Source organism: Sarcophilus harrisii, chromosome 2 (assembly GCF_902635505.1).
Source record: "Sarcophilus harrisii chromosome 2, mSarHar1.11, whole genome shotgun sequence".
NCBI lineage: Eukaryota > Metazoa > Chordata > Mammalia > Dasyuromorphia > Dasyuridae > Sarcophilus > Sarcophilus harrisii.
The window spans coordinates 449,340,052-449,358,302 of NC_045427.1; the positions used below are offsets into that span (position 1 = coordinate 449,340,052).

Consider the following 18,251-nt stretch of genomic DNA (forward strand, 5'->3'; position numbering starts at 1 on the left):
CCCAAGTGTGGAGTGATATGTGACTAGGCTGCGTAGATTGGATGGTACTGGATTGTGAAGAGCCTTTAATATGAAGCAAAATAGAAAGAGGGAATGGATAACTGGATATCTTTTATGCCATTGTAGCAAAATGTTTTCATTTGTGACGTTTTTTGTTCCTTAATATAACACAGAGAATACTGGACTTGGAGTCAGAAAGCCTAAAGTTCAAGTCCCAGTTTTACAATTTATTAGTATCTGAATTTGGACAATTCTCTTTCTTCTCTGAACTCTATTTTCTTTAACATAAATGTGAAATTTGAAAAATGACCCCCAGCTCTTAATCTGAGATTTTTAAAGTTTGGGGAACTTTTGAATAATCATGGACAGGTATTTTCTAAATGATCAAATTCTGGATTAAAAAAAAAAAAACTATTGCTATTTGAATTACTCAAGATGAGAAAATTTCTCTTCTATCTTTCAGTCTAGCAAGATGTAGCATAGCAGGGTCTTTCACATCTGTGTAGGAGGGTGTCCTGTAGTCATGGTTAGGTTTGTGCCAATAGAAAAATTAATCCCTTTTTAGAGTCTAAAATTCAATATTAAACCTCCAGGAATACTTTTATACAGGATTATAGTAAATCTATAAGTTGTATTTTAGTTTACATATTGAATGAGATTTTCCTTTTTGTGCTTTCAAAATATACTGTGTCTCTTATTAGAGGCCAGTTATCATAATACTAAGTAAAATTATATTTACTCAAAGTTTGGCCTGATTCCTTTAATTGAGAGGCAATTGATTTATTTTGACATGTCAATATCTTAGAATACTTTTCAGAAATTCAGATACACTATCAGTGTCATTTTTATAAGTAGGTCATGTTTCTAATTGACTATGGTGACATATGCTTGAGCTGTTTTTCTAAAGGCAATATGTTATAGAGGAGAGAGCCCTGGACCTCAGTTCAGATCTTGGCTTTAAAGTTTATGAGGTATGTGACTATTGGCAAGTCACTTATCTTCTCTGGGCCTGTTTCCTTATTCGTCTAATGGTGATAAAAGTATTTGCACTGCCTCTCTTATATAGTGATTGTGAGGAAAGCACTTCAATACCATTGAAGTGTGGTTTATTATTGCTTCCTAGCGACAATGTATTTGCTCCCTGTTATCCACACACCCTTGTTCAATATACATGTACCAGTATGTGGTTTTTATATGGCTGGCTGGAATTGGGGACATTGCCTTGAAACAGTTTTCATCTGTGCACAATTAACTGACCTGTTGTTGAACGGAATCCGTAACCTTGGCTTTATTAACACAATGGTCTAAGCAATTGAAATAACTGGCCCAGATATAGAAATCTATTTACACTGGTTTCATTAATCCTCAGATGGGCATTTTTGTATATGGGTTATAGAAATTGAAGCTATAAGGAATTGACTGAAGCACTAATATGAGGACATGCTGTTTTTCATCCAGAGGCCCCAGATCTCAAACAGGAAGAGAGATTACAAGAGTTAGAGAGCTGTTCTGGACTGGGCAGCACCTCTGATGATACAGATGTCCGGGAAGTCAGTTCCCGCCCTAGCACTCCAGGCCTCAGTGTTGTCTCAGGTATTTCTGTTTTGTTTTATGGAAGAAGAATTTTAAGGTTTTTTTGTTTTTTTTTAAAATTTCAATAAATTTTCTGTTGATATCAATTTGTTATTTTAACTTAAGTGCTACATCAGGAAAATATCTCTTTTTCAAATTGAAAGTGATTTTTAAGGTGTCTTATGGCCTGGTTTCAGTGTTTAAAGCAATTAATTTTTCATTTAATTTTCACCTTGTTATTTGTGTTTTCCTTGAGTGACAATGTGATACAGTGAAAGGATCGTAACCTAATTTTTTCATTAGTAAAATAGAAATGAGGGTAATTGTACTATTTATTTAATGTGGTTACTGTAGGAAAATTGATTTGTATTGTGAATTGTGATTATATGAAGAAATCCAGGTACATACAAGACACACATATCATATGGATGATAATCAATGTAAAATGCTTTGTAACATCAAGAAAGATATAAATGTCTATTATATCATTATTATTACTGTTTTCAGTGATATAGTATTATTTTAAATACCCAGTAGCTTGCTATTATATTCTGCCATTATAGATTAATTCTTTTTATATTGTATAAATTAGTTTCACTAAACTTAAGCCTAAATATTAAAGTTATATGGCACTAATCAGATGATCTAGTCAGCATATGAAGAAATTGTTAATATTTAAAGGCATTTCTAATATTTTTCTTTTGTGTTTATATATATTTTTTTTCTTTGTAAGGCATCAGTGCAACTTCTGAGGATATTCCTAATAAGATTGAGGACCTTAGGTCTGAATGTAGTTCAGACTTTGGTGGCAAAGATTCAGTTACTAGTCCAGATATGGATGAAGTAGTCCATGGTAAGAAAGACAAATGTATGTGAAGTCTGCAGAAATATTATTTATTTATCTCTTGTTCCAAGTGCTCCAAATATTTCATTATTTAATTTTATTGCATCATCAATTTTACTACTACTGTAGTACTATATACTACCATATAATTTCCCCTCTGCTTTCTAATTCTGTTTGACTTTTATTTTTATTTCCCTATAGGGAATCTATAGGGATTCTCCAGTGTTCTGGAGGCATTTTCTTTTGTCTTTTTCAATTTAGAGGTGTCAGGTTTTTTTCAGTAGCAGCCTAATTGATTTGAAAACCATACCTGTGTAGACCTTAAGAATTTATTCATGAGAATGGTATGGTATCTATTAATAGTACATTTAATAAGAAAAAAGTTGCCTGTAAAACATTTTAGTTCAGATTTGTGCTAGCCAATGATAAATTTTTGATTATGTCAGTGAGAATACCACTTAAAATTTTTTTCAACTAATAAAGATTATTTTTTTCTTCCCACTTGCTCTTTATATAAAAATAAATCCTCGTAACAAATATGCAGTCAAACAAAATTCTTGAATTTTCTTGCATGCAAGATTTTTGGATTGTCCAGGTTAAAAATGTGTGTACATAGGTAACATACATACATACATGTACATAAAACTTTCTGTATAATATATATGTCTGTGTCTGTATGTGTGTATGTATGTATATATGTATAAGTTCATCCTCTCACACGTGATGATATGAATGTTTAGTCTTCTGCAATCATGGTTTTTGTGCTGAATAAGAGGTTTTTTGTCTTTCAAAGTTGTTTTTCTTTACAGTTTTTGTCTTATCATATAAATTGGTCTGGTTCTACTCATTTCTCTCTGCATTTGTTTTAAAAATCTTACCAGGTTTCTCTCAAACAATCCCTTCATCTTATGGCACAATAAGCCATCATATTTGTATCCTATGACTTACTTATTCAGTCATTTCTCCATTGATGGGCACTCCCTTAGTTTCTCGTTCTTTGCTATCACAAAAAGAAGTGTTAATATTTTTGTTCCTCTTTTTTTTCCAGTTGAAATACATATCTTGTAGACAGACTGTATTCTGTTTTTTTTTTCTTTTGTAAAATTGTGTTTTTTCTTTCACTGAAGCTAGAAGCAGAGTGGCTATTCAGGTTGGTCTATCACAGGCCTCGATTCTGTGCTGCTCTGTATTGGAGCTTTGACTTGTTCTGTTTTTCAACTTGGGCCAGTTCACACTTACTTAGGCAGCCTGGTTCCTCATATATTAAAACAGTAATTTATTAAAATACATGTAGAAAGATCATGCCAACTTTAGAATAAAATTATTTTAATTATAGCAAGTGATTTATTTTATATATTTGGAGGTTTTTTTCTTTCTACCCCCATCATATTCTTTTAACATTACTCATATTTATACGGAGCCAAGTCATTAGCTATTTCTCTAAGGTATGTATAATATTTCTAGCCATTACATTTTGTTTTATGGTATGACATGTTAAGCTTTGCCATTTTTGTCTTTAGTTTGCCTAAATTTGATGACAGACTAAGTATAAAACTTGACTACATTCTATCTGGCTTATCTTTTCTAGTTTTCAAAAACCATTCATAATAATAACAAAGTTATGTTAAGAGGTGGCCTTAAAATTATTTTACTGTATGTGGTTCTTAGGACCTTTCTACCATTCTCCTGGTATTGTGGATGTAGGCAGAGGGGAAGAAAGACATAAGAGTGGATGTACTATTCATTCATTCATTTATATTCATTCATTCATTTATTTATTTCAGCTAAAATGGGTAAAACAATTTATTACCTAGTAATCCATGGGATAAGTTCCTTTAGTTTTAACTAGAAATTGGAACTAGAAATTGGCTCTCAGACAATTTCTTTTTTTTTTTTTTTTTTTTTTTTTTTTTTTAATAGCCTTTTATTTACAGGATATATACATGGGTAACTTTACAGCATTAACAATTGCCAAACCTCTTGTTCCAATTTTTCACCTCTTACCCCCCCCCCCCTAAATGGCAGGATGACCAGTAGATGTTAAATATATTAAAATATAACTTAGATACACAATAAGTATACATGACCAAAACATTATTTTGCTGTACAAAAAGAATCAGACTCTCAGACAATTTCTTACATGAAACTTCAGTTAGGTTGGTAGAATTTGTCTGCAAAGCACAGATGTATTTGAATTTTCCTGTAAGACTGTGCTGGTAAAAGAATGCCAATAGAAGTTGGACTGTTTATGAATTTTTATTCATTTAATTCTGAAATGTGCCCAGAAAGTAAATAAGCATTTATCTGAGCAGGGATGGGAACTGAAAGTGCTAAAATATGTTTATTTTTGACTCCGTTTCATTTTGTATTGCAGGAGCCCACCAGCTGACTTCTCCTCCTTCTCAATCAGAGTCTCTGCTTGCAATGTTTGACCCATTAGCTTCACATGAAGGTAAATTATTGAAATTATTTCACCTCTTTAGAGCTCATTGGTTTGTTGATGTCTAGCAACAGCTGTTAAAAAAAATTAAATACTTGGCTTCTAAATTTCTAGTACTGAGCCTTTCAGAATTTAGCTAGTTTGGTCCTGAGACAATAGATTCAGCATAGTTATTAGATCTGCTCTGGAAACTTTTCCCACTAAGTAGATCCTGTGTGAACTTGTACTCTACTGGAAGAATCCAAGGTACTTAATTACTAATGTGAAGCATTCCAGGAGAGCTGTAGTACAGTTTTAAAATGATCATAAAGAAGAAAATAAATATGAATCTTTGAGTTAACTTTTTTTTTTATTGCTGTGTTTTGTTTTTGTATTATTTATATTTCCAGTGTATTCCTACCCCATCTTCCTCCTGGAAAGTCATCTCTTATAATAAAGGAAAAGAAGGAAGAGGAAAAAACTCTATTTAGTAAATCTAACATTGAAAAAAAATTGAAAATTATATGTAGAATTCTACTTCTGTAGTCCTTCAATTCTACAGAGAATTTGAAGGAGTTACCTTGTCATGTATCATCGTTAAGGCCAAGTTTGATTATTACAATTTTTCTGTGCTTCTTAGCTTTAATAGATTTTTAAAAATTTTATATTTTTCATTTTAATAGTATTTTATTTTTTCCAGTAAAGATAATTTTCAACATTCACTTTTGTACGATTTTGAATTCCAAGTTTTTTTTTTCTCCTTCCTTTCCTTCCTTCCCTCCTGACCAAGATAGCAAGCAATCTTACAAATTATTTGTACCCAAAGAAAAACATCATCCTTTAATTGAAAGCCTTTGTTATGTTATTTGTATTATCAGTTGGGAAATTTTTCTTTATCCAAGGGGCTTCTGCTGTAGTAAGGCCAAAAGTTCACTATGCTAGACCATCACACCCACCACCTGATCCTCCAATCCTGGAAGGAGCCATGGGAGGAAATGAAGCCAGGCTACCAGGCTTTGGCTCTCATGTATTGATTCCAACGGATGCAGAGGCATTCAAACAGAGACATTCCTATCCTGAGCGATTAGTCCGCAGCAGGAGTTCTGATATTGTGTCTTCTGCCCGGAGACCCATGAGTGATCCTAGTTGGAATCGGCGTCCTGGGAATGAAGAGAGAGAACTACTTCCTTCAGGTGCCATTGGATCTCCTTTAGTGGCTGCACCTCCATCTTCATCTTCATCTCCTAGTAAAGATTCCTTGAGAGGAGAGGTGAGGAGCCCCAGATTTAGTAGAGCAATGTTTTGGTAACTGTTGGTTTAAATGACCTCCTGTAGGACTGCTGCCCTCTCAAACTAACATGGAGTCTGTTTGACCAAGGAGGTGGGAATATCTGTGATTAAGTAAATTTGATGATCCAAGATAGTAGTTCTCAAACCTTTGGGTCTAATGATGCCTTAAGATTCTTAAATATTATCAAGAACCCTAAATAGCTGGGAAGTAGAGGCTATGACCCCATGCTTGTGTTGGTTATGTTTATTGACATTTACTGTATTTGAAATTAAAACTGATTAAATTTTAAGATATTTATTCATTTAAATAATGAATTCATTATATGTTAACATAACATTTTTGCGAAAAATAACTATTTTCTAAAACAAAGAGTAGAATAACTATTTTACATATTTTTGCAAATCTTTTTAACATCTGGCTTAATAATAGAACATAATTAGATTTTTTTATTTGCTTCATTCAATTTGTTGTGACATTTTGTTTTGGTTGACGTAAATCTGGGCTCACATAGATACACAGTTGAAAAGTGAAGAGTATTTTAATAAGCCAATTTCATCTTAATATTATTATAAAAAATTAGTTTTGACTTTGGAGATACCCAGGGGTTGGTGGATTACTTTTAGAGAACCACTGAGCTAGTGAAACTATTCCTTATTATGCTAAATACCCTGACATCTAGGATCCCTAGGCAGTTTGTTTGTTTTTGAAGTGATAGTAATTCCACAATTCAATTCAGTAAATGTTTATGAAACAATACACTAAATGCTAGCATATAAAGATGAAACAAGATATTGTCCTAATGCTCAAGAAGCTTAAAATCTAGGAGGGGATATAATATATACACAACTAAGTCTAGGACTTTTTCAAGAGTCATGATTTTGTTCATATGAACTCTTCTGCTTCTGTCGCTGCTGCAGATAATAGTTCTCTATGCTTCAGCTTACATTTCTTCGGAGTTTCTTTGAACAGAACCCTCATGTGACTTTATGGCTATAATCCTTTCCAAAATCTGATCTTCACACCATACATGCAAAATTCAGCACTTATTAATGATAGTAATTTAAATTTATATGGAATTTTAAACTTTTCACAAAACACTTTCCCATGTCTTAACTTCATTTAATTCTCACAATATTTTTATGAGGTATGGAAAAGGGATTAATGTTAACTAACTTTTCAGTTAAATGGAGGCAAAGTAGTTCTGCTAAGATAATGCTAAAAAGTTAGTGACAGAGAGGGACCAGAAGAAACGTCTTATTCTTACTCTGTTGCTTTTCCCATTATATCCACTTTCCTTTCTCTGTGGAATCCCAGAATATGTATAAAACTTGAAAAACTTTATGTATTTTTAGTCAGTGCAATTTTATATGTAAGGTAGAGTACAATGATTTTTTCTGGTGAACCCTTATCCTAAGGATTTTTTAATTCTTCATAGATATCTTGAAAATATTTTGTACCTATCTATACTGCAAATAAAATGCTAAATCTTTCTGCAGACTGAAGAACGAAAAGATAGTGATGATGAGAAGTCAGACAGAAACAAACCTTGGTGGAGAAAACGTTTTGTTTCAGCTATGCCTAAAGGTAATTTCATAAAATTATCAGAGTGCTAAAGTTTAGGATCAGAGAAATAAGAGTTCATTGATTTCAGTAAGTCGGTATTCCAGGTTTTGTGGGAATTAGATTATAACTTGTCTTTTAATGTGTTTTAAGTGGCTTATCTGAGATGGATGTTAAGATAAAGCTTTAGGATGTTAAGGTTACTGCGACCTATAGTGTATTGATTTCTCATAAATCTGGAGAATATGTAGCCTTGGGATGTGTAAATATGAAATATTGCTGAAGTTCACTTAAAGATATTTTGAACAGGAATATCACTTTTCAAAATGAATAAAAAAGGATTTTATCCCATTATGGGATTGATCTTTAGAATTCACACAATTATTTTGAATACCTGGAATAAATTTAAACTTTTCATCTTAATAAATTGAGAAGCTGTATCCCTCACATCTTAGCATGCTGGGACTGAAATTGAGTTGTATGAGACCATGTGCTTTTCCTGTGAACATTTTGGCATGATAAAGATGTTGATATTTAAGTTTGCACATGTGTTTGTACCTGAAAAAGAGATGCACCAGGAGTAGAAACAGGTGCCACTTTCACAGGCTTCCCCCTTGGTAACCTGGGACTCCGGAGCTATGGATGACCCCTTTCATTCATAATTAGGGCCTCTTGCTGAGGAGAGAATGGCGTTCTGAGCTTTGAATGTGGTGTTTTTGTATTTTGTTTTTTTTTCCCCTGGCAGGTTTCAGAGTGCAATGGATTCAACTTGATCTCTATTGGTTGCCCTTAATTGATACTTTCTTGTAAAAGAATCTCCAGATAGACTCTTGAGAACTCAAGTTCAGTTTTTAAGAACATTTGTCTGTGGAAAGGATTTACACGGAGAATTTCTTAGGTTTTCAGCTTTTAAAACCTCCTTTCATTTAGAACTATTGGCACACCAGTATCTCCAAAATGACTGACTACTGTCTTCCCAGTACAGTGCAGTATGTTATATGTCACACTACTGACTTTATTTAATTTCCAGCTCCTATACCATTTAGAAAGAAAGAAAAACAAGAAAAAGACAAAGATGATCTGGGGCCTGACAGATTCTCAACACTTACAGGTTTGTAGACCCATGGACTTCCTGGCTCCTTCATTCCCAGAGCACATATTCCATAACACTTTTTCTTGGGTGCCATAAATGTTATCTCTGTAGAAAAGTATGTTTGTGTGTATGTGTGTGTGTGTATTTGTATGTGTGTGAAATGATGGGGAATATTTCCTTCATAGCTCCGTAGCTTCTAATAGACGATTGTAGTGGATTATTAGTATGCTCTTGCTGCAGATCACCACCACCATCATCATCGTCATCGTCATCAATTTCAATTTATTATGAAATTTCTAAAACTGAACCTCTAGGCGCATTAACACAAATTATTATCTTTCAAAAAGACATTCCCTCTTGGGAGAATCCCTAGCAGATCTCAAGAATAAGGTCCACACCACGTCTTTAGCCCATGTATTTAATTGACTTCCCTAGATTTAGAACCCTCTTTTTTTTTTTTGTCAATACCTTACCCTTCAAGATATTCATACTTACTGTAATACCATTATGTTAAACTGGAATTTTCATAATGGAATTTCAACCTAAGTAGCAGATAACACTAGGAAAATGTACTTATGTTTTACTTAATTTGTATTGCATATAGGTTTAGTATCTTATTGAGGACTGTATTTTCCTTTAGCAATAGTACTTGATGTGATTATTATGAAACCTACAGATGAGGGAAACTAAATGTGAGTGAGTCCCTGTACAATGTCATCTAGCAGTGATGTCATTAATATACTGGATGCAAATCCCATCACAATCTTGAGACACCTCTTTGTCAGTTCATGCAGCCCAATCACCTGTGAAGTTGATTGTTGTTAAAATCTTTTTTTTTCATCTCCCCCACCAGTGTATTTTCCCAGTTTATTTTCTAAAAACTTTTTAGTGATGTTAGGCAGGCTGTACTTATATAATTAATTAATTAACCTGGAGTTTTGAAAGTTTTTAACTTATTCCAGTAGCAATAGAGAATCTGGGTAAATTTATATCTAACTCCAATTTTTTATTGTGTTAGATTATAACGATTTTTTTAAAAGTTAAAAATGGTTAGTTTAAATTGGAAAAAATCAACCCTGGGTACAAGTGGAATCCTATTTTAATGATTGCCATTTTAATGACTATTTAGACATCCTGTTAGGTAAGTCATATCAATAGTTGCTTTATTGATCAGGATACAGTTAATTCTCTTAAATGAGAAATTCTATAAAAGTTGTTTCCCAAGTCATAGTCTTTATTCATCAGTTTATATAATATTGTGCATAGTACCTATCTTTAAATATCCATGTAATTATGTATAGTAACAAAATGTTAAGTGATTTTAAAAATTGTGTTGATGGCCTTGGTATTTAATTTTATTAACTGTAGATTTATATTAGATGAGAGGAATAAAGAATATTCTCTGGCTCTTGGTGCTTAGGCTAGTAGGAAAATGAAGTGTTATTGTGAGTTGCTTTGTGAAAAACGGGTTATCAGACTTGATAGGTAATTTACAAAGTAATACCAGGAAGCAGAGAGTAGTGGAAATAATATGTAACCTGGGGTGAGAAAAATTGGACTTAAGTTCTGTATTTCCTATTTTAGTAGCTCTGTGACTATGAACAAACCACTTTCTTCTCTGGGCCTTAATTTTCACATGTATAAAATAAAGCAGGTTTTACTGGATAATTTCTAAGGTCCTTTTTAGCTCTAACTTTCTATGATTTACAAAAGCATGCTAAAAGAAGAGATCAAGTGAAGGAATAAGCAATTATATAGCCTCCACTATAAGCTATGCATTTTGCTAAGCACCTTTTTTTTTTTTTTTTTTTTAAACAAATGTTGTCTCATTTGATCCTTGCAATAATCCTGGGAGCAAGGTGTTATTATTATTCTTCTCATTTTACAGTTGAGGAAATTGAGGGAGATGGAGGTGAAATGACTTGTCCTTGGGTCACATAACTAGTAAGTGGTTTGAGGCCAGATTAAAATTCCTGACTCTAGGCCCAGCACTCTTATCCATTCTACCATTAGCTGCCTCAGTGAACCCCAGCTTTAGGTGACTCTTTTCCAAGTTACACATTTAGTATAGAGGCAAAGTTGGGATTTTAATAATTTTCTTGGGATTGCAAATCCCATTTTTTAACACTAACTTTTCCCAAAGTATCTCACTTGAGAGGACTTGTGCTTCATTTTTATAATCTTCATCAGCATGTGAACCAAAAGCCAAGAAGTATTCTTTTTTAAAAAGCAAAGCATTTTATCATCAAAGAATCATCAACACATTTTGGAAAGTGTTCAATTTTATTAGGAATTTATTTTAATGTAGTACCTGCGAATTGTGGCCCCTCTTTGCTTTAGTAGACAATCTTAATGAGTTACTCTGGCCAAAAATGTTGTTTATCTAGTGATCAGTGTAGAGGCTCTAAACATTAGGTGGGTTAATTATCTAATAGAAAACTAGTTTATAACAAAATAGTTACTACTGGGCCTGTTCTCAAAGCCTTTTCAGTTTTTCTGTTGGCTTTGTCTTTCTCTGATAGACATGTAGTGTGTGTCATTTGGCCTTTGCAACTTGACCTGAAAAGAGATTGTCTTCCTCTGGCATGGGCTTCTAGAATCTAAGAAGCTATAAATAAAAAGAGGGCTTACATTTCTACATGAGGAATAATAGCTTCTTAACCATGAGAACATTCCATAAATAAAATGAAATGAAAGGGAATGTTTTAGTAGGTAATGATTTTGTCATGCCTGGAGGACTTCATGGGGAAGTTTGTGGGCCATTTGTTATAAATGTTTTGGAGGGAATTCATATTTAGGTGGAGAAAGAACTAGACAGGCTTTGAGATTTGAGTCCCTTTCAATTCAGATTCTGTGAAATAGCACTTTATCTTTTCCATCTCTTTCCCATATAGTTGTTTTATGGATACAATACCAATAAATGTGTTTACTTTATTACAGTTTAAAAAATTCCCACTCTGTAGCATTGAGTTGTCATATTTTTTTTATTCTTAGTTTAATATCCTTTATCTAACTCCTCCAATGTTTACAGTAGCCACTCTGAGTTCTCGAGAATTATGTTAGCAGTACTCGAGCACTTTTACCAATCTGGAAAGCCTTCAAGGGTAGCACCAGTATCATTGGGGTACAATCCTAGCTAGGTGTGGATAGATTTATTTAAAGTTTGGCTTCCCAGAAATTTTTTAAAATATGTTTAAAGTTGGGTTTCCCAGAAATTTTTTTTTTTTTTTTTTTTTTTTGGCTATGGCAATATATTAAACCATCTGCTAAGGCATGGAAGGCTTGCAATCTATACTGGTAGAAAGTACCCATAAATTAAAATTGTAAATCCTTTTAAATATTGAATGTAATATAATTATTATGTTGTCCCTTTGAATTTGTTAAAATGGGATCCTACTTGTAAATAGATCTTCAAAGGTAAATACATTTCTCAGATCTCCCAGGATAATTGTATTTGTGATCATTGGAGATATATTGTCTCCCAGGAACTGTGATACTTATCTAGTAATTAATTATCAATTGAGTGACTCCTCCCTTTATTTTGACTATGAGCCTATTTTGGAATGGTTTATTTTGCTGGATAAGTGACCACCCTCTTAGTAAGTAGAACTATAGTTTGATGATTATAAGATTCATACCAGGTGCAATTACAACATTCCTTGAACATCTGCAGCTGATCTTAGAATGCCTCCAGTAGTATTAAGTGCACAATTATGCTGTACCCTAACAGCCACATGGTCTCAGTTTGTTTAAATGTGAGGCAGCCTTGTTCAGAAGTGGTGTGGAAGAGTAATTTATGAATAAAAGATGGAACTATTTTCTTTTCTTTAAAAAGAACTTAATTCTGAGGTCTGAACAGTTTACCTTTTTCCCCCTTCAGCCTGGAGATGTCTCTGAGTAAATGGAGTCTACATAATAGAATTGCATTTGTGAAAGTCTTGTTCAGTATGCACCTGCTTATCCAGTTGATTTGGGTGTGACTACTTAGGAACACATCTCACCCTCTTACGTCTTCACTGAACTTTCATTGTGTAGAATGCTGGCGATGATGAGATGTGGAGCTGCTCATCCCAATTTACTGCTTGAGCAAAGCTCTGATTATTAGAAATGGGGATGAGTAGGCAGCTGCATGGTGCCTCTTAACATTGAGATATGTGCTCTTTTTAAGATTTGCCTCCTAATTCGCCCTTGGGATTTTCTTGTTACTGGTATCATACTAACTTCAAAAGCAGTGCATATGGAAGGGAACCAATTCTTGTGCATGTTCTCCTTGGTTTCTCAGATGATCCTGCTCCCAGGCTCAGTGCACAGACCCAGGTTGCTGAGGATATCTTGGATAAATATAGGAATGCCATTAAACGAACTAGTCCTGGTGAAGGAGCTGTGGGGAACTATGAAGGTGCAGGTAAGATTTAGCCCTGGGCCATAGTCATCCCCATCTAGGTTTCATTCTTCTAATAGACATTGGAGCAAAAAAAGAACTTTAGAAGTTATGAAGTGAGTGCTGGTCTTGGAGATGAAAATTCCATTTGTGGCTTTACCACTAACTTCCTTTGACTCCTAGACAAGTCATTTAACCCATCAAAATGTCTTCATTATCTCACTGTTTCTTAGAAATGAAGGGGTTAGACTAAATGATTTTTGAGGTCTTTCCAGCTTTGAACAGTATATGTTCTAAAGGTGATTTTTGTCTTTGTATTTTTTTATTCTTTGTTTTATAATATCCCTTTCAGTTGTAAGATTTGGTGATTGTGATTTTAAGCATGATAAAAATTTTATACTGATTTTTACAAGGATTTGTTGGTATAGGAAATGTTAGTTATTTGGGCATTTTAGATAAGTGATTCCCAGCCTATGGCCTATAGACTTTTGAGGAACTCTGGAGGTATAATAGAAATCCATATGCATATCAAGCACTGTCAATTTATTTTTATTTTTCCCTAACAAAATAGTGCTGTAAAGCATAATAAACAGACTATATAGACTGAATGTTTTGAATATGTAATCGCAATTTAAAATGTGTGGAGGTGGTTTTATGAATTCTAAAATACAAATTATTTAAAAGTGTTACTGCTTCATAATAATCTATTATCACAATAGATTTTCTCAATAAATATGTATTAAAAAATAGTACAACCATTTTAATGGAGTGCAATGAAATTTTTGACATTTAAAGGTATTCATAGTAAAGGTTAGGGAACTACTGTTTAGAGAAGAGAAGAAAGTGGGAAATTATGTTTTTATTTTCAAAATAGGAATTAACTCTTAGCTTTTAATTGAAAATTGAGTTGATAGTTCCCCCTTTTTTCAACCTAGATATTTATGTGTCCAAATGGCCTCAGTGTTAGTTCTTGTGAAAGTATGCAATTAATTTTTAAAATTTTTTTGGAGATGATCTTAAGGTCTCATAGAATCATGGCTTTAGAAGTTTATAAGACCTTAGAGATCATTTAGCCCAACCCACTTGGTTAGCATGGGCTCTGTCTTATAACAAGAGTGGATAATGCTATTTGTCTTACAACAAGCTCTGTTAAAACAATTTACCTAACTTAGATTGAAATGTGTCAATTGAATTTTAGGAATCTAGGAAAAATGAAAGGAATATGTCTTTATGGTGTCTGTAAATCTTTCCTTCTGATAAACACTGAGCAGGAAGATGTGTTGTATTGAAGAGGACAATAGAGTCAAGAGATCCAGATTCTGGTCTCGGTTCTGACAGTAATTACCTCTGTGACCTTACACAAGTAAATCACTTAATCTCCATAGGGTCTTACTTTGCTCATCTCCAAATTGAATGGGTTATATTTGATGAGCTCTTCATGGTACAGTTAATTCTATGATTTTGGAGCATTTTCTCAGTCATCTTCTGTTTTGTCATGTTGGTAATTGTAATTTTGTAATGATATTTCTTCCACCTACTTAACAGGGTCATCATGGCAGTCAAATGAAAGACATGTCATACAAAATATTTGTAATTTTAACAAAATATTTGTAATTTTAACAAAATATTTGTAATTTTAAAATGCTAGGAAATGTCAATTATTAATACAGAATTTCAAAGCTTCATTAGTGTTAGTAATCTATCAAACACTAATTAAGCAAATATATGTTAAGAACTTGTGTTAAGTTAGATATACAATTTAGGTAGGATATAGTCTACCCTTGTAGACCTTAGTCCAATAGAACTGAACTTAGTGATAGTTGCCAATCCTAAAATAAATGAGTTTTAGTATTTGAAGTTTTCTTCTGTAATAGAGAAGTGTAATTTCCATATTGGTTTTCTCAAAGAAATGTGTTCACAATTCAAGACACAATTTCATTTAAAAACTCTTGACTCTTCAGCCTCTCTAAAACTAACAGGCTTGTGCTTTTGGGGGAATGGGTTTTATTTAGAAGTTATGGGGGATGGTGAAAGTATACATGACTCTCCTCGGGATGAAGCCCTGCAGAATATCTCTGCGGATGATCTTCCGGATTCGGCCAGCCAGGCGGCACCCCCACAAGACTCCCCTTTCTCTTACAGGTATGTGGGCCTTGGGTGCTGCACTTGGCATTTCTGCCAGCCTTACAGTCACTTTGGCCATTTGTTTGCTCAGTTACTGTTTAATTTGGTTGCTGTATGGCTACTATAGTGATTATCCAGCCTCTGCTTGAAAACTTTTATGGAGAGGGTTCCCATCACTTGCCAAGACAGGCCATTCCACTTTTGGACAAATAATTATTCTCTAATATACAAAGTTTTCTACTTAGTCTAAGTTTGCTTTTTTTGTAACTACCACTCACTGCTTCTAGTTCTGTCTTCTAGGACCCAACAGAACAAATTTAATCCCTTGTCAACATGACAGCCCTTCAGAGGTTTGAAGCTGTCAGATACCTGAATAAAGCTATCGTGTCTCACCTGGGTTTTTTCTTCTCTAGGCTAAACATGCCCAGTTCTTTCAGTGTATCCTCTTATGAAATACAGTTAAGACCCTTCACTGTCCTAGTAGCCCTTCTCTAAACACTTCCCAATTTAACAATACCCTTCTTAAATCTTTTGTACCTAGAATAGGTGCAGTACTCTATAGATGCTCTCTGATTAGGGCAGAGTACATTAGGCTTCATTATCCCTATTATCATTGTCTTTCTTAGTTGTTTCAGTCCTCAAAAAAAGTTGGTTGCCATATCCCATTATATGAACTTATAAAGTCCACTAAAACCCCTAGATTTTATTCATGACAAATATTATCTAGCCATACCTTCTTCATTTTACTTTTGTGAAACTGATTTTTTTTTTTGTATCCATATGTAACATTATATTTGTCCCTATTAAATTATATCATATTAATTTCAGTCGAGAACTTTGATCTCTCAGGTTCTTTTCAGAACCTTCCTATATCACCTTGTGTACTTGCTTCACTTCATCTCCATATTGGTTGAGCAGGCTGTTTTTACTTTTCTAAATCTTTTTTAAATATCTAAATCTGAAGCTAAATTTATCTAAATCACCAACAAAAATATTGAGTAGGAAAAGTTCATGCACAGGAGTAGGCCTCCTGCCTTGTTGACATTGAACATTATGTGCTCTTTGAATCTAACTGCCCATCTCAGCTCTTTATTTCTGTAGTGGATTATAATAATAATAAAAAAAAAAAACCTCATGTTCCTGAATAATGAAACCAGTTTCCTGTATTTTTATTTCCTTCTAGGGATGCCAAAAAGAAACTGAGGCTTGCACTTTGCTCGGCAGATTCTGTTGCTTTCCCAGTGCTGACTCATTCAACAAGGAATGGTCTACCGGATCACACAGACCCAGAAGGTAAAGTGCTGCTTGATCAGTGGATAATGACATGTTGTGTTTTCCCCCGTATTAGTACTTATGACAACATGATTTATGAATCATTCCCTCCAATAAGGACCTACTCTAATGCCTCATGCTTACGCAGAAGTGACCTTTAGTTCTTTAAAGTTAGGCAGTACAGAGAATGCTTTGTATGCTTTGAGTATGGTTCCTATAATAGGCTCTGTATTATCCAAAGAGCAGTATAATGAAGTTCAGATGGTTCAGCAGGCATTAGATTATTAGAGTAACTAGATGGTGCAATGAAGAGAGAACTGAGCCTGGAATCGGGAAGACCTGAATTCATATGTGGTCTCAGACACATACTAGCTGTTTAATTCTGAGCAAGTTGCTTCAGTTTTCTTATCTGTAACTAATAAGCATTTGAATCAGAATTTGAAGGCAGGTCAAGCTAACTCACAGTGTTTAGAACTGGGCCTGAAATTAAAATCTGAGTTCAAATCTTGATTCAGATGCTTATAACTATAGCTGTAAACTTGAGTATATCACAACCTTGAGCCTCTGTTTCTTCTTTTGTAAGATGAGGATGATGAGGATGAATAGCAACTACTTCAGTGCTTTATTGTGACGCTCAAGTGAGATAACATGTTAGGAGCTTTGCAAACTTTAAACTGATATGTAAATAGTAGTGACGATTATACTACCATTATTGTTGTTCATTCTTATCTATAAAATGGGGATAATAAAAGTATCTGTTTCCCAGGGCTGGCATGTGGATCAAAGATAATAATTATTATAAAATACCTAGTAGAGTTTCTGGGACAGAAGTGTTATATAAATGTTAGTTATTGTTGTTATTATTATTATTATTAGAGAGTAACTTTTTTGGCTACAGTAACTCAAAAAAAAAGTGTAAGGATTATTATCAGTGTTAAAATGGAGAGGGAATTCCCATGTGGATATAATCAAAATCTTTGAAGCATAGATAATTCATGTCAATACTTATATGTGTCAAGTTCTAAAGGATGTAAAGATGAAATAATATATGATTTCCATTCGTCAGCAACTTCCAGTCTAGTGAATGTGTCTAGGATATGGTCCCAGGGAAGGATAAGATCATATTTTTGTAAAAAAGCATTTTGTAAAAAGATGGTGGAAAGAAATGCTACCATAAATATTCCCAACTTATGAATAAATTTTGTTCCAAAAATAATTTGTTAATCGATGGTTTACAATACAGTGTATGGTTTTTTTTTCCCCTGAGTAATAGTATATTATACACAGCGATTCTCTATCTAACCCACAAAAATACAACTAACTTCTGTGTTTCTGAATTGTTTACTTTTAAAATGTTCAAGCTTCTTAGATTTCATTGGTGTAATGATCTTTTGAAAAAGATGAAAGGGTCCTTCATGTCTTACTTAGTAGATGACTTTTGTGAGTTTTTGTGACTGAAAAATAATAAATGTATATTGATTGAGAAGTTTCATCATCTAGTGACTAAAATTGATTATTATTAATTCTTTCCTCAGTCTGCTAGTTAGTTCCTCAGATAACAGACATAAATAATCCCATCATCTGACCTGTACTTAAATGTGTTCTGTGTTGCTAGAACCTGCTTTAAGCTTGTGCTTCAATACTGTAGTCTTCAAGAGCCCAGTATTATTGTCATGTCATAACTTGAATAAGATT

At 33.6% G+C, this 18,251-nt stretch overlaps 1 protein-coding gene across 8 annotated transcripts in view; it reads left to right on the top strand.

The window, feature by feature from the left end:
• The window catches only part of GAPVD1 (GTPase activating protein and VPS9 domains 1), an 84,021-nt gene that overhangs the window by 50,682 nt on the left and 15,088 nt on the right, over positions 1-18,251 (top strand). For 5 of the 8 annotated variants that reach the window (XM_023494123.2, XM_031954299.1, XM_031954297.1 and 2 more), the window contains 9 exons: positions 1,459-1,593; positions 2,306-2,425; positions 4,791-4,868; positions 5,738-6,105; positions 7,623-7,710; positions 8,717-8,797; positions 13,062-13,184; positions 15,173-15,302; positions 16,468-16,577. In XM_023494123.2, coding sequence (XP_023349891.1) covers positions 1,459-1,593; positions 2,306-2,425; positions 4,791-4,868; positions 5,738-6,105; positions 7,623-7,710; positions 8,717-8,797; positions 13,062-13,184; positions 15,173-15,302; positions 16,468-16,577 — 1,233 coding nt within the window. The remainder of the gene's footprint in view (positions 1-1,458; positions 1,594-2,305; positions 2,426-4,790; positions 4,869-5,737; positions 6,106-7,622; positions 7,711-8,716; positions 8,798-13,061; positions 13,185-15,172; positions 15,303-16,467; positions 16,578-18,251) is intronic. The other 3 variants (XM_031954298.1, XM_012553720.3, XM_012553722.3) reach the window with 1 other exon arrangement.